This window comes from Echiichthys vipera (assembly GCF_963691815.1).
Source record: "Echiichthys vipera genome assembly, chromosome: 18".
NCBI lineage: Eukaryota > Metazoa > Chordata > Actinopteri > Perciformes > Trachinidae > Echiichthys > Echiichthys vipera.
The window spans coordinates 6,438,101-6,454,145 of NC_139843.1; the positions used below are offsets into that span (position 1 = coordinate 6,438,101).

The 16,045-nt window shown below is 41.2% G+C and overlaps 1 protein-coding gene across 1 annotated transcript; it reads right to left on the reverse strand.

Moving 5' to 3' along the window:
* Nucleotides 1-10,661: 10,661 nt before the first annotated feature.
* On the reverse strand, nt 10,662-15,488 carry tekt3 (tektin 3; the record flags this gene model as incomplete). The annotated part of the gene is made up of 7 exons (XM_083933166.1): nt 10,662-10,878; nt 11,436-11,590; nt 12,493-12,715; nt 13,783-13,926; nt 14,031-14,101; nt 14,201-14,284; nt 14,919-15,488. 7 exons carry the CDS (start codon nt 15,486-15,488, stop codon nt 10,662-10,664), a joined length of 1,464 nt encoding a protein of 487 aa, XP_083789292.1.
* Between the last annotated feature and the right edge of the window lie 557 nt (nt 15,489-16,045).

The following is a 16,045-nucleotide window of genomic DNA, read 5'->3' on the forward strand; positions in this document are numbered from 1 at the left end:
GCTGACGTTCTGTTATAAAGTGTCTCATTATGGAAGAACAACGCCCTGCGTGCGTCGCTGCGTCATGGAGTGACCCTCTGGTTCACAGCCAGGGTTCCCAATATAGATGGGCCATGCGTAATAGCGCATGGGTTGCCTTAGTTACTAACTTGCTGTATGTGTAGTGACCTGAGTGATCGTTGTTTGGCTGCCTTGGTAACTAAGGGAAGTTATCTACTCTCGAGGATTTTTTTTCCTGCTTCTTTCTCACACTGTGTCCAGCTTTTATTTTGACATGGCGTTGTTTGATCATTAGAAATGACACTGCACTTCATCTTGGAAATGCATGTGTTGTTGTTGCTTGCCCAGTTCATCCCTCATCCTACATATTTAACATGCAAGGACCACCGAGTAGGGACCCTTAGAAAGAAAGCCCCCAGCCCTGATAGCATGGTATTGTAAATGTATTTTAATTTTATTTAACCATTCTATTGTACCTAGTGGGTACTATACACTGGGATTGTTTAAAAAGCACTATTTAAAAAAGGAAACAATTATAGGAAGTCATTGACAAAGTCATAAAAAATGGTAATGATAGAAAAACGAAGAAGTGTATATATATTTAGCATACACACACACACACACACACACACACACACACATATATATATATTTATTTATACATATTTAACAGAGGTATACTTTTCTTTTTAATTATACTTTTAAAAAATATAAAATAGATATAGAGTTAGAACTGGAAGTTTGAGTGGAATATTGGTTTTCGTTGCCATCGTACTCTACGGGGGAATTGTTGGGTCTATGTTTATCATAGAGTGTGGTCTTTACCTAGTTTGTAAAGTGTCCTGAGATAACTTTTGTTATAATTTGGCACTATAAACAAAATTGAATTGAATTGAATATCTCACAGAATGGGCAGTGTATTGTATAGCAGTTTACACAGCTTGACCATTTAAGCTAATTTGCTGTTTTAGCAAAGTAAAATGTCTTCATCGAGCCATTTATGGATTTAATTGCATTTCTGTCAACTGCACATAGGAAGAGAAAGGTATTTTGAACGTATTCCAAAATATATTTCCCTGTAAACTCATACTTTGGTTGCCTTGGCAATTAAAAACACACACACATTACTGTAGTGTGATGTAGTGTGGGTCTTTTCCCTCTGGTACTCTCGCAGTCCGCCTCGTGACTCAAAGTGTGGATGGGTATGCCCAGCGCACCGCCACTGAGAGATAGCATCTGGGGCTCTCCTCTGTTTGACATGACTCACTTCCAGTGGGAGTGAGATGGCGTTCCACTCCGAACAGAGACCACAGCCCCTGTTGTCAGTGTGTACATAAAAGTATGCACGGAGGCCAGTCCTGTGAGAATGGGTGTTACAATGAGTGGAATTCCAGGAAATATATTAAGGGAGTGGTTAAAAAATGTAAATATTTGAAAGTATATGAATCGACCGCCTTATCTCTTCCTCTCTCTGGATCTTCTTCTGCACACAGTTCAGAGATACACGATTAACTAAAGTCTGCTGTCAGTGATAATTCAGCTGGAGCCGGTTTGTTATTTCTTTAGTCGTGCATGTTGCAGACAGACATTTCCAAATGCAGCATGATCTTTGGGGGTTCCTGATAACACTGGACATATTATCTTAAGTCTTCAAACGCATACTCCTTCACTCCTGCAACATGTCAACAACTGATTTCACACGACGCACAGAAAATACTGGGCTTTGGAAACTTTTTCTGCGCTGATAGAGGAGCTTAGGAGCTGCCGACCTCAGCTAACCCCTGTCAGCATCCACTCTCTATTCTTCACCACTTAGCTCACACTTCCTGGATGCCCTTTGAGTGTGTTTCTCACACTCACATGAACACAGAGGTCTTTCTGCCGGCCTCGTGTCCACACACACACACATGAAAGGGACATAATAAGACCAGATTGCAACCATGAAGTGCCGCTCAGAGTGAGAGCTTTGTAATCAAAGTATGTTACAAGTGCCTCTTCTGTCTTATATGGTTGTTCTGTTGTCCGTAGCTGGTTCTTTGTATTTGTGTAACTGGTGTTATCATTAGGTAATCATTAGGTATTACTCTGATCATAGTGATATAGATTTTAGAGGGGGAAACTTCACTGATTACAGCCATTGGGACAATGGCAGCCGACAGAGTGAATTTTTGAGCTGGAATAAAGATTTGATAGCAGAATCAAAAAAGGCCTCCGACTTGGCCCAAAATGCTGGTGTCATCAAGCACACAAGTCTTTGCACTGATCCGATACCACGGATACCACATTATGTTAGATCATACAACAATAGAAGCAATCCTACCACATCCACACAGGGTTAGTAGTATGCAGCTGATAAATAGAATGCATATATATATATATATATATATATATATAAACTAGTTTTTAACGCAGTGATATTGGATCGATATTGGAACATCTTGTGTATCGATATGACTCTGCAAAGCTACTCAGGAGGCTGCTTTCCCAAAGATTAAAGAAAATATAACACTAAAAATGAAATACAAAGCTATAAACAGTCAATTGCTGACCAGAGTAAATAATAATAAAGAAATAGCTGTATTACAACCTTTCTAAATCACCCCAAGCATCAATTTCTGCATTATATGTTCTGTAAAAACATGTTTTCTACATATGAATACTGATCATATGAGCTGTGAAGTGGTCAACAGCTAAAGTTCACAGTGACTTAGTGACGCAGAGGAGAACTCTTGTTAAAGCGGTGGAGTAGCTGTGCAGGCGCTCCCCATCCCTTATATGTCAATGTTTGTTAAAGACTGACAATCAGTGGTTTGAGTGGACATGGGAGTGTTAAGTTTATTGTGTTTGTGAAGCCGGGGTTAGAGCCAAACTCTCCGGGGAGAGCCACATAACAAACATTCAGGCTGAGATACTGAAAGATGTTACATCTGGGACGGCGTCTGACGTTTCGCCTCCGTCTTTAAAACTTCACGTTAGCACGGCAAACAGTGAGAGTGCATACCAAAACCATAGATAGGACCTCAGCCAGCAGGGCATGGATCTGGAGACGCGATTGAGTTACAGTAACTCCATCCACATACCATTACGGAGAAGAGTGTTAAAGCAGATGCAGTGATCATGAGTGATGTTTATGTTTCTACCAAATGAATTCCTGCAGGATCTGTAAAATAAGGAAGCATTAAAGATACGGTAGCAAGAAGGCCCAAGATGGGACCTCGTCCTTGATGCAATTATATTCTCGTTGATTTTAAAACAATGTGGCCGGCTGCCTTCTTTCACTTGATTGCATTATATGCAATTTCCCTTATCTTGGCTCAAAGCACAATCCTGTAGCTGTGATAAATAAATGACTCATACTCACAGCCGATATTGTTCAGCTGATGCTCCTTGTAGGTGAGAGGGGGGGAAGGCCTATCTGCGTCACTGTTTGACTGGGCCTTTTCTGCCTCGCGTGTCAGGCTCTGACAGCTGTCGGTCAAAGGTGGGGTCAGTCCTCGTGTCCTGTCGTCAGCATGTGAAGTGTCGCTGTATGTCAGCCCACTGAGCTGCAGTAGTTTAATAGCTCCCCCTCCCACCGCAGCCCCGTCTGAGCCGGACTGCCCCTCTCTCTCTCGACTCACAGCAGACTATTGTGGCCCCAATCTATCTGACTGTATGGGTAGTAATGGATTAAATGTAAAAGTGATTCTGTAATAAAAAAATAAAAAAAAGAATTCATAGCAAACCTGAAACTAAGCCAGAAACTAAGATATAGCTCTCGCTGTTCTCATAAAGTGTATCCCCTCTCTGAATGGATATCAGAAAGGTCAGAAAATGACCTATGTCTTTTAAAACACGTGTGAGGTATTTGGAGGCCCTTTATTGAACACATGGAAACATTACGATGTAAACTTGTAAATGGCTCCGATGCAGGCCAATACTAACGTCCAGGTATGACGTAATGTATCTCAGTGACAAGTGAGTCGTGGTCATGCATGTTTTTCCTTATAAATGTAATTAACATTTCTATTGTTATCTTTTTTTCTCTCTCTTCTTTCGCTTCCTCTGTATTATATCATTGATGGGAATAAGTTGTGCTGTTTTTGCATATATTTGAAAAGTCAAAAAGAAAATATATATTTTTTAAAAGTTACTTTAATCAGCCCAGATTTCATTAAAAAAATGTGTTATTGGATTGTAGTTCTATTGTTGAGGATAACTTAATACATTTTTTTAATTATGAATAAAACGTATTATTATAAATTGAATGTTTTTAATGATTCATGTAGTTTTTAATTATTTTTTATTTACAATGAAAATGTACACATTTTTCTTTCAATAATAAAAACAGCAGTGCTTACACTAAAACACTCCCAAATGTTGTAGAGTTAACACAGCACACGCAGTTTGTCAGTACTGTTTTTATAAATGCCGAATATGAAAAATGGATTTTATTTGCATTGAAAAATTTTCTGAAAAATAAAGAATATTAGTGGAGGATGCCTCGGGGAAGACCCAGGACCAGGTGGAGAGATTATATCCCCCACACTGGCCTGGGAACGCCTCGGGATCCCCCTGTTAGAGCTGGTTAATGTGGCCCGGGAAAGGGAAGTTTGGGGTCCCCTGCTAAAGCTGCTGCTCCCGCGACCCGACCCTGGATAAGAGGATGACGATGAGATGAGATGAGTGGAACTTAACTGTTTGTGGCTGCATCCATTTTTTAAATCAAATGAAATGCAATATTTTCCATGTTTGATCATGAAGTAATCTAACATTATTCAGATTAGATTGCATTTGATTCGGTAATCCAATGGATTAAGTGACTAATTCCGAAATTTGCCCTGTATTCAGTAACTGACTACATGTCTGACCCAACCACACGGGTTCTTTTAAGCAAAAGACAGAAATCAATTATAATAGAACACAACGAACACAAAGGAGGTGAAGTTAATGGGGAGTCAGAGAGGCTGATAGAGATGAGAGGTACATTGTCTGTTTGTTTTTGTCAATAAGTTTTGCGTTACTTACTACCCTTGTCCCGTCATCACTCTTTAATTACACGAGACACAGAGTGATGACAACAAAGAGTAAGCTGAACCCGTGCCTTAAAATACATTAAATACACAACCGATTGGCTCTGATGTGAGTGCGGAGACTCTCTGGGTCGAGTCAAAGATATCATGATGAAATGTAGCCAGTGGAAAAGTGACGTTTTTTAACTCCAAAGTGGTCGTCTCATTGCTATATTCACCAGCCGTAGCAGCTATGCGGGTATTGTTTTGAGTATTTTGATAGGTCTGTCTGTCTGTGGGCGTATTTTCTCACCACAATAGCATCGCAGCTGTGCAATATACAGTCACACAACTTTGAAGCTATGTTGTTAAGTTAGTGAAGGCACCATTGCTGCCCCACTTTATGCCCTTGGCTCAATTTGGCATTGAGGCTACTGTAATCAAGATGGTTTCCAGTATTTTGATTTCCATTTCCAAGTACAACAAGATTAAGATGGCAACATCTGTATCAATGCTTTAAAAAAGAATAAATGATAAGTAAAGTAAGTCAAATTAGTAATGTCTAAACAGTAAAGTAATAACACTGATGATATCACATTGCAATCATTAACCTGCAGTATTGCAATAATGCATTAAATGCAATGCATGCATTATGACCAAAACAACAGAACACATAATGTGAAAACATCGTATTGGTCAATGTATTTAATGTACATTGAGGTTAAAAGTTAGTTGTGCGTAATTCTACTCTTAAAATCTCAGTATTTTTTGAAATGTCATTTTATTGCTGGTTTCGAAATGAACAATGTCAGCAAACTCTCGTAATCTCGAAGAGTGTCAAAGGCCCCGTGTCATTCGGACATTACTGAAATCACATGGTCATGATTCACACATTATCCCGTGACACGTCTAATGGTGAAAGATGTGTGTGTGGAGTGTCAGCATGACAGTAAGGTCACCGACCGGGATAATGTGCAAAATGTATGACGAAAAACTGCAATTTTGGCCAGTTTATTTTTTTATGTGATGTTTGTTCCAGAATTTATTTATTTTTTTAAAGTCAGACTACAATGCGTAACTCTCAGTCGTCCTCAGCCCACTATGATTCAGCAGGAAAGACTGCAGCACTGTAACTTGACTTCTATGTCGCTCTATTATCCACCCACTCCTCTTTCTATAGAGAATGTGAAGATCCTCCATAGATCAATGTTATGGATTGTTCCAGAATTCCACTCAATCTCACAAACGACCCGAGAGGTCCCCTCTACATTGTACCGTATGTGTTCGTCTTTGTGCCTGACCTCTGAACTTTGGTTAGCAGTTAGGCTTCTCTGGCTTATCTCCACTCCCTGATTGGAGACAGTTATGTGTAGAATGCTGGAGGGGGTTTATGTTGATTAAATAAAAGTGTAGGGAGGGCAAAGATTTCTCATGTGAGCTGGTTATCAGCACGCAGTCACGGCCACAGAGCCACTGTACGTGAGGGTTGGCAGTTTGGATGTGAAAAGCGCAAGGAATATAGAATGTGTCTTATCAGTCTGCCTCCAGCTTCCTCTTACAGCTCGTAACAGTTACGAGGCCGATTACTCAACGGATTTCTGCTCAGTTTCTTTTTCTTGTTTCATGCTAGTTTACAGTCATAGACAAACTACACACACGGCCCAGTGACGGAGCGCTCAAACAGCTTCCACAACTGGCAGGAAGAGCTGGTTCCCATAAATGTTTAGTTTTCAGTTCCCAGGCAGTTTGAGAGGACTAGAGGTGAAGTGATAAATGCTCTGTAGAATTGAGCAAGAGGGATTTAAAATAGATGTTCAAGTCAAAGTTTATTATAGCCCAACATCACAATGCACACCTCAAAGTATTACGTACGTATAATAAAAACTGCAACTGGCAACTTGAGCAAAAACACAAAAACATATAGTAGTATTGAAATAGGATAAACTACTAATCCAACTAACTAAGACAAAACATTAGAAATGGAATAGGGAGACCCGCTCCTCCATGACGTAGTTCTGATTCCACAATCTAAGTCACACTAATTGTTTTTGTTTGAATTGATTGAAACGTAAATCATGGGTTTAAATACTGCTCAAAACTTGTCTGTATGTGACAAGTAGCAAATGAGAATGGGTGGCAGTGGTTCCGAAACATTCATATTCATCATATCTGTGGTTTTTCCTATTTCGGAATTTCGGAAATGTTCAATGCCGACATTTTATTCTGGTGACTGGGTTGCAGGATCATATTAGGATCATGTATGTTTATTTACATTACTTGCACAAGACATGTAATTGGAGAGTTGTAGTAACCGCCAACAATGTTTCTTTCCATCATCAACTATAAATAACGTGCAGCTCTGTACTGGTTGTTGAAGTTCCAGAAAACCAATTCATAACCTCATCTGGAAGTGCACTCCGGGGAAGTGCGTCTGGCTTGCTATACAGATTTTGCTGATTTAATTGCATTAAACGGATCAAAAGTATGCTGAAATAATCACTTTGTGATGCAGATTTGACTGCAAAAAATCTGAATTCGCGTTTGTGCCGCGTGAAACTCACACTTCATGTTTTGTGTAAACACACCACCACTTAAAAACGTGATACTATGTCACAGTTGTGTGTCTGTTTTGGGGATTTTATAATCAATTAACAAACAAAAAGCATTTGTTTGTCACATTTAAAGGAGTAGCAGTGGTGACATATTGTTAAACTGGCATACTTCGAGGAAAGCAAATAGTCTCTGTGAAATCTACAACTTTTCAGCTTCAGTGATGCACACTCAGTCCACGTCTGTAATTACAGCACAGAATAAAAAACCCTCAGTGGCTGACACCAGTCTCAAGTGATCTGCAATCAGCTCTTTAGTATGGTATGGTGGTATGTAAGAAACATAAAATAACATGGGGCACAGGGCATCTATAACAAGAACGGGTGTTAAGAATAAACCAGCAATATGTCTGGACTGCGGGGAGAATTCCAGAGTACATTCCCCATATGCGGGGGTGGTAGCGGAGGTCAAATTGGAAGGCCTATTTGTGTCCCATACAAACAGAGACCCGTAACCTCAAAGAGACATAGGGGTTCATTCCACTTAAGTGAACTGACTTTTCATGGGATCTTCCATTATGTATTTCTGAATGGGGGTTGGAAGGGAAAAGCAAATGGGACAGATAAGGGGGTAGAAAACCCTCAACTCTGTGCTATCTGTCAGTATGTTTAATCACAAGCTGATGAGAGCAGGGAGTCTTTTGATGTAAGCTAGACAACAGGAGGCCTTTCTTTGCAAAACCAGGGCTCAGGAATGTGCTTGGGCACAGGAGTGGGACTACACACACATTTAACACACACTGCATGTAGGAAACCATGGCAGAGACCTCCTGCCATTGACTTGCTGCTGAGGGTTTTAGACAAACACAATGCTGTTTGCACAGCAGAGAGAGCTCACTGTGACTGTGACTTACAATACAGCTGTAAAACATAACACCTAAATCAAAGTGCAAGTTACACACACATGCACTGAGTGGTTTATCTTTACAGTCGGCCCCTCCCTCCTGTTAGGAATCTATAAAATGAAACTGCTCTATTTACACAAGAGATGTTGTTGTGCTTATTTTCTTGAAGCCATTGAAAGGATCAAGGTGGATCCAGATTTCATCATAGATTTGAGAAAAGCTCGGATGCCAGATTGCATTCCCGATTACTATGCCAGTCCAGCTACAACTTCCTTTCACTTTGTTTGCAGACAGACACTCAAACTGAGCAGGCTGTTCTCATCCATTGTTTGTATTTATACCTACGAGAAGTAATATGTGCAGGGCTCCCTCTAATAGTTAGTACCCACTTTAGGTCTTTAGCACTGATTTTCCACTTACTGACAGTTACTTGAGCTTTCCGACAAAAGCCCAAGATCGGAGACAAGTCGATGGCTTGGTATTAGCAAATTGGTACTTGAGCACAATTGTTCAAAATAGTTAGTACCATGTAAACATACTCCTGGAATCTAGCAGGTTAAATACTGTATCTGGAGCTTTCAGAAAGCCCAAAAACCAAGAGAGCACAAGAGATGAGCCGAAGGGAACCAGGGCTCCCCTTGGAGTGCCTGCAACAGTGCAGCTGCAGACAGACCCAGCTGTAATGGGGACCGTCACTAGCGGTAAAGCTCTGCTCCTGGTGCTCCAACTGCTTGTCAAAGGTTGCAGCGAGGCAGTCTGGTGATAGAAATGTGCTTTCCTATATGCTGTATGCAGCAGTCATCCATGGAACAAAATTAAAATCGGTATTTTCAAATTGGAGGATACGATTGTTTTGCTTGGTGATTTGACTTCTCCTACACTCTGATAGCGGGGATCCATTAAACGATTGGAGACCTGGTGACCACTCGGGCAGTATTGGTGATTCGAGCAAAGTTTACATTCCTCAGTGAAGCCAAAGGTTAGACAGGAAATGCAGTAGTAGTGGAAGGGTTGGGTCAAAGAGTGTGGTAGTGTTTATGTGTGTTCAGGTTCTTAAAGGCGTTGACTGAATAAACACAAATGAAATGAAACTCTACGCATTTTTAAATGTGCAGGGGTTAACTCTGTCGATGCCAGCTCTCCCTGTGCTGGGCCATGAAGGCATCAGGGAACAGAGGGGTGGAGATGAAGTGTGGGGGAAAGAGGCTGATGAGAAGTGAGAAGTATGGGGCTCGAGTCCTAAAAGATAGGTGTGGGGTTTCATACATAATTTAAAAGTTGTTTGCACAGCTCCTCCTATGGGTGAGGCGAAGAGTAATGGGTCATGAAAGAAGGATGGTAAAAACAAGTCAGTCTCTTCCGTGTCACCGCTCCTTAAGGTGACATTCAGGTCAGTTTTACGCCGACAGATCTGAGTGTTCCTTCAGATACGTGTGTTTGTCTTTGTCTCAAGACGGCTGTGTTGCCCGAGCTAATCTCTGCTATTTGTTTGGAGATTACTGTCGTGTGTGTTACCAGGACCACTGTTGCTGCTCTACTGAGCTGTGGCCTGTCGCCAGTGCAGTGTAAAGACAGCCCCATGGTTTCAATGAATAATCACACTGCACCTTATAAGTGCTGTACATGTTGTCAAAATCAAGAATTACATTATAGATAAAGGTTTTCTGGTGCACAAATGTAGTGGAAATGTGTTCTTTCTGTGGATGCTGTCCCAGAACTTATATGATTGTTCATGCCTAGTATTGGCTCCCCTTCGTCTGTTGGGTACCTCTTCTTGTACAATATTAAAAAAACAATACAGTAGGTGTGAGCATTGTGTATGCAGTCATTAGTCTTGATGATTACCACAGCTTTTATTATATCGTTTTCAGGTTTTAACACATGCGTTCTCAGCATTTTCCAAGGGTGACAGTTCGTAATAGGCTGTAAATTTACCATGTCGGTAATTGGAGGCCAATTAAAGCAGCAGAAAACATTGAGTAGCACCTGATTATTCACCATGGCAGCTGCTTCTTCAACAACATCACATCATTTTACATATTATATTACGGATACAATAATCCATTGGGTTTTTTTTCAGATTTTGACATCAGTGCCCTTAAAGTTTTTAGTTATATTGTTCATTACATTCAAATCACCCACAACACCCTCTAAATCACTTCAAAGCTATTAACACAGTCATAATCAACTATATTGGGCTCCCTTTAAGACTTTATTTAGGTGTAGCCCACCAGACGGGGCATGCTGGGAAAGCTCTTGCGCATGCTCATGCACTTTTCCTGGTCCAGGAATAGTGAGTTGGCCTTGATGGAGAGGTCATGCTCCAGAGTCACTTTAGTCTTGACCAGGTTCTGTAGAGTGTTCTCAGCCTCCATCAGCCTCTCCTGGAGCTTGTGAATTGTGTCCTCAATCTCTCTTACCTCACTCACAAGTCTAAACAAGGAGGACATTTTTGGAAATTATACATTAAATAATACATAAATATATAAATTCTTTCAACCAAATATTCAAACAGGACAAGATGTCTTTCAGAATAACATCTGTTAATGACACTTTACACAATATTTTTAGCCCCTGTTTCCACCAAACACTTTCGCTATAGTACCTTCAGAACCATATGTAACTGTACTGACATATACCTAAACACAGGCGAGGTCATTACAGGATGGTAAGAACCGCAAAGCAGCAATTCGCTGAGGAAAAACAACCTTTTCATTCCTTTTCCCCAACGATGCTGAGGATATCTACAAAGATTGCAGTCTGGATTGTTTTTAGCTCCACCTTTTAACATCTGATCAGTGTGGTAGGTACCTAAAAAACACGATGGAATGGAGCGGTTCTTTTGTTACCATCCACAACGTTTGGAAACAAAAATAAGTGTTCCAATTTGTAACAAAGTGAACCGATCCTAACCAAACAAAACCGTATTTCTTGGTGTAAACAAAGTTTAAACTGCCCACTGTTAAGCTACAGTTACAGAGCTACATTACCTGTGGTGTGGGTTGTCCCTGCAGAGCTCTACGTTGGGCCTGCGGGTCCTCTCCTCCAGCCTGGTTTGGGCCACTTTCAGTGGACACTCTTTGTCTCTGATGGCTTTCTTCAGAGACTCAATCAGCATCTCGGTCTGGAAAATCTCCTGCAGAGTCTGGATAATGACGGGAATGAAATGACAGAAAACCAATTAGTTGTTGTTAATCGTGGTCCTAAAAGCTGAGTGTCTCATTCATGAAAATAGCAGGTCAGCCAGGGTAGAGGGTGTTAATTAAGGTAAAGGACGAATTATTGACAAAAGAGGGGGAAAAAATTATAATCTCAATGGTACACGCAGAGAACAAGTAAATACTGTACACTGCAAGCTGTGAATCAGCTGAGCACACTGCTGCACAGTGGCCTGCTCTGTCCAAACACATTTGGTGTAATTTAATTCCAGCGACTCACTACTCCTTACAACTGACAGTGACCAAGGTCTATTAAGGACTGTGTGCCTCACATCACAACTGCTGTCAGAGTCGATCAACAGCTGATTCAGAGTGTAACGCTCAGAACTTAACCCGAGAACAACGGTATCCAGTGTAAAATATGGCACAAGCCATGAAAGGGCTATCTATCTAAGTTTTACAGTAAACATGCACATAATCCACTACAGATGAGACGAATGTCCCCCTACAGGCCACGTTGCAGACAATAAAGAGCTATTTGGCTTACATTCGTCTTCCTGTGCACATATTTTGCAGATGGTGCTGAATATAGCACAGATACTGTTAGTGTATGGTACAAACACATGATCTCTTCCTATTAAGTGGGGAATTTAGTTAAGCACTGACGAAAAAGAGTGAATGCATTTAACTCAAAAGCATGTGATTGCCTCTTTAAAGCCACTTTTTCATAATCGAGGCTGTTGTGAAACATCAGATGAAGGCAGATTGAAATAAAATAATGTTTCTGATTCATCACATCACCAAGATAAAAGCTATTGTTACACAACCCTAACAAGACTCTATTTCTGTATTTCTTCTATAAATGAGACCACGAAGAAAGGGTGATGACCTTAGCTAGGTGTGTCTGAAGGCTGTTCTTAGCATCAGCGGTTTCTGAAATGCGGTTTGTGAAGGCTACGTTGGCATTGTTGAACTGGTTCCACATTTCGTTGGACGTGGTGTTCAGCAGGATTTCTATCTCGTCCCTCAGCTTGTGGGATGCAGCTCGTTCACTCTGGGATTGCAGGATGTTGTCGTCTGTGAACTTGGACCACGTGTCTGGCAGGGAGAGTCTGACAGAGGGAAAAAAGTGACTTTCATTTTTTGAAGTATAAGAAAAAAGCAAAAACGCTGTAAGATACTATCTAGCCATGCTACTGGCGTGGCTTTAGGGAAGGCAATATCAGTCTGTTGGTCTGTCGGTTGGTCCTGACTTTGTTGATCCCCTGATGTTTCCTCTACCTTCATCATGAGGTTCATATTTGTGGCTTGCATGAAATATTTCAACAAGGATTAAATGTATTGCCATGAAATTTGCTACACACATTCATGTCCCTCTCAGGAGGAATTGTCATAACTTTGGTGATCACTTAATTTTTCATCTAGTGGCACCAACAGGTCAAAACTGGACAATACTTTGGTTCATGGCCAAAGGGTACACTGTGCTTTCAATTGTAAACCCGCCTGCGGTAATATTAGACGCTCAGAGCAGGTACTCCATGATTTAGAGAGCCAGACTCAACAAGTTGGGGTGGTGGATGGGTAAAACCAGAACTAGACTTTCACCCAGGAGACTGCAGTTTGTGTCCAGTTTATGTCTCATGCATCACTGCACGCATTTATTTTTTACTCACAATCTTTTCCTCACAGTAACCAAGTGGAGTTCACAATGTAACATGTTCCCTGTGTTTCAAACAGCGGCCAGGGGCATCATACATTTGATGCGCAGGGCTAGGGCATTGACAAGGGTCCTGACAAAGCGGCAATATGTGATAAGTTGGGATGAGATGGTGTAAAAATACCTGCACAACTTACGACATTTTCATCAGCCTCAGCTGTACGTTTGTCGTTAGTGTGATTTAAAGAATTTAAAAATCAGCATGTTAGCATTGTCATTTGTGAGGAGCTAGCATGACTACAGACTCATTGGGGTATGTGTGAATCTAGTTTGGGACCAAAATAGGGCAGAAGCCAATTTGTCTTTCATAGACTGCCAAAGGCTTTTCTGTGATTGACAGTTTAACTGAACAACCCAGTTCGGTATTCCGAGCTGGTTTAAACAAACATGAGGAACTGTTAGCAGCTGTTTGATGTGATGAAAAAGAACAGTTAACATTTGATCACATAAAACTATACTCACGAGGGGTCTAGTCTTTCAACCCCTCTGTAGTAGCCGATACCGTCTGACGTGTTCCTCAGATGGTGACACCTGTCGTCGATCCTCTGAGCTGTCACTTTGTCACTCATGTCTCTTTCCAATTCATGCTGGGCTGCTCGGTTTGACCTAAGGAACCCCACGAAGAAATACAGACACAAAACAATATATCAAATGCAAATCATTAAATAGAATGGTGCATTAAGTAATCTTTCAAAATGTTTAAGACTTACGCTAGCTGAGCAATGGCTCTGTCCAGATGTCGCCTCATCCTTTCCTGACATGACTTGATGACTTCCACTTCCTTGTTGCAATGTAGTTAAATACAAATAAATGCTCATTTCTTTTCCACGGTTGCTATCAGAAGTCACACATGCTCACACTCCTCCTGCTTTAATGTTACCTTTATGAGGTCTTTCTCTACATCGTCATGTACCAGATCGATGGACATCCGCTTCTCCCTGTGGTACAAACACTCTTGAGACACCTGTTGACAAAGTGATCATAACTAAAACGAGCTGAGAGGGTTGTATAAAGAGTATACTTTAAAGTTACTCAATATGCAGCATTTTCATTCAAATAGGTGGTATATAAGTACAGTATATTTGCCTCTATGCGTCTATAGTGCAATGGATCAGTTGCATTCTCCAGTTTCAGTTAACTGGAGAAGTCTCTAAGAAAGCCTCCTGCCATATGATCTTAGCCTAGTAAGGTGACCATGTCATGAGATCGAGCTGACTCACTCCAGGTGACACAAATGACCAGTGCTTCTCTATACCAAGGCACTGAGGTGGCCTAGTTGGGAGTTTGACCTAACAAAAGCACCGGTGCATTTTAAAAAGGCGTAAAGAACCAGGCAAACACTGTTGCTACAACTAAACCGGGAACCCAAGTCAAAACTGCTTAACCACAGATACTGTGACACACCCTGAGACATGATACGCATGAATGTTGGTATGACTTCAGTGAACAAAGGCCTGATCTGAATGTGAATATTACAAGGCAGATTGTTTTTGTAGAAATGTAAATATTTCCTTCCAATAACAATGAAAAATTACTCACCAGAGAAGAAAAATGCAAGGTAGCACACACATTCATTTTTTCGTTACACCCTCACCTACCTGAAGGGGCCCCTCAGTCTCTGCCAAGGCTCTCTCCAGCCTCCTCTTAACCTCGGTGAGAGCTGCAATCTCTGTCACCATGTTGTCAATTTCATGGCTCAGCTCAGACTTCCAGAAGACAACGTCATTAAGCCTCTCGCCAATGTTCTTGCTGGTATTCTCCTGGGTTCGTCTGGTCAGCTGCTCCCTATCCTGCATCAGCCGGATGGTGTCTCTTCTAAGTCTCTCTGCGCTTTTCCGGGACGACTCGGACTCCCTGTAGTTACTTATGTTGGACTTGTACCAGTCGTCAGGAGTGTAGCGGGTGGACAGCGCTGTTCTGTTGGATGGGTAGAACATGGTCTTGGCTCGAACCAAATCTAAATTCTCTCGCTGTATGGAAGAGGGGCTCGGGACAGTGCTGCTGCCTTTGTAATAGCTGTTGGTCCTCCACAGGTTGGCACTGGGATTCATGGCCAAGGCAGGCTGGGTGCTGCGATAGCTGGATGCCATGGTGGAGATGGCAGGAAGAAAGTGACTGGTTTTTGGCCGAGCATATGTGGCTGTTAGAGTGGATCCAATCAGCTCCATTTTTGACTCCCCTCAGGGTGCTCCTGTAGTCCAGTGCATAAAATCCCTCTTCACAATAGGTATTTAGATCAGCTAGAATATGTAGCCTTAATAATTGTCTTTACGTTATATATGCAGATATATTATTAATATTTTATAGATCCAAGACATTAAAATGATGATGAATACAGTATGAAAACATTATACTTTTTTTTTAGCATTAGAGTCAAAATTTAATTTAAAAAAAGCTTCAAAACAGAAAAGAGAAATGTCTTACCTTATCTTGTCAAGTCTTAGTGCAGGCAGGCTACCTCTCAGCTGTGCTTACCTGGAAATGAGCACAAGAACACCAAAGGTAAACTGACATGCATAATAGATAGAAAAGTTTGCAAGTCATTCATTCAGCCAGCCAATGGTGATGCACGCTCCTGGGCTGCAGGAGCTGTCCCGTCCAAGATTTCTGTTGTCACAGAAGCAGTTGCCATAGGTTACGGAAACACTCAATGGGTGCAGATGCTTTTACTTTGTTCAAGTAAATATACTGGAAAAATGTCACTACCTTTTGGTATTCATTTTTT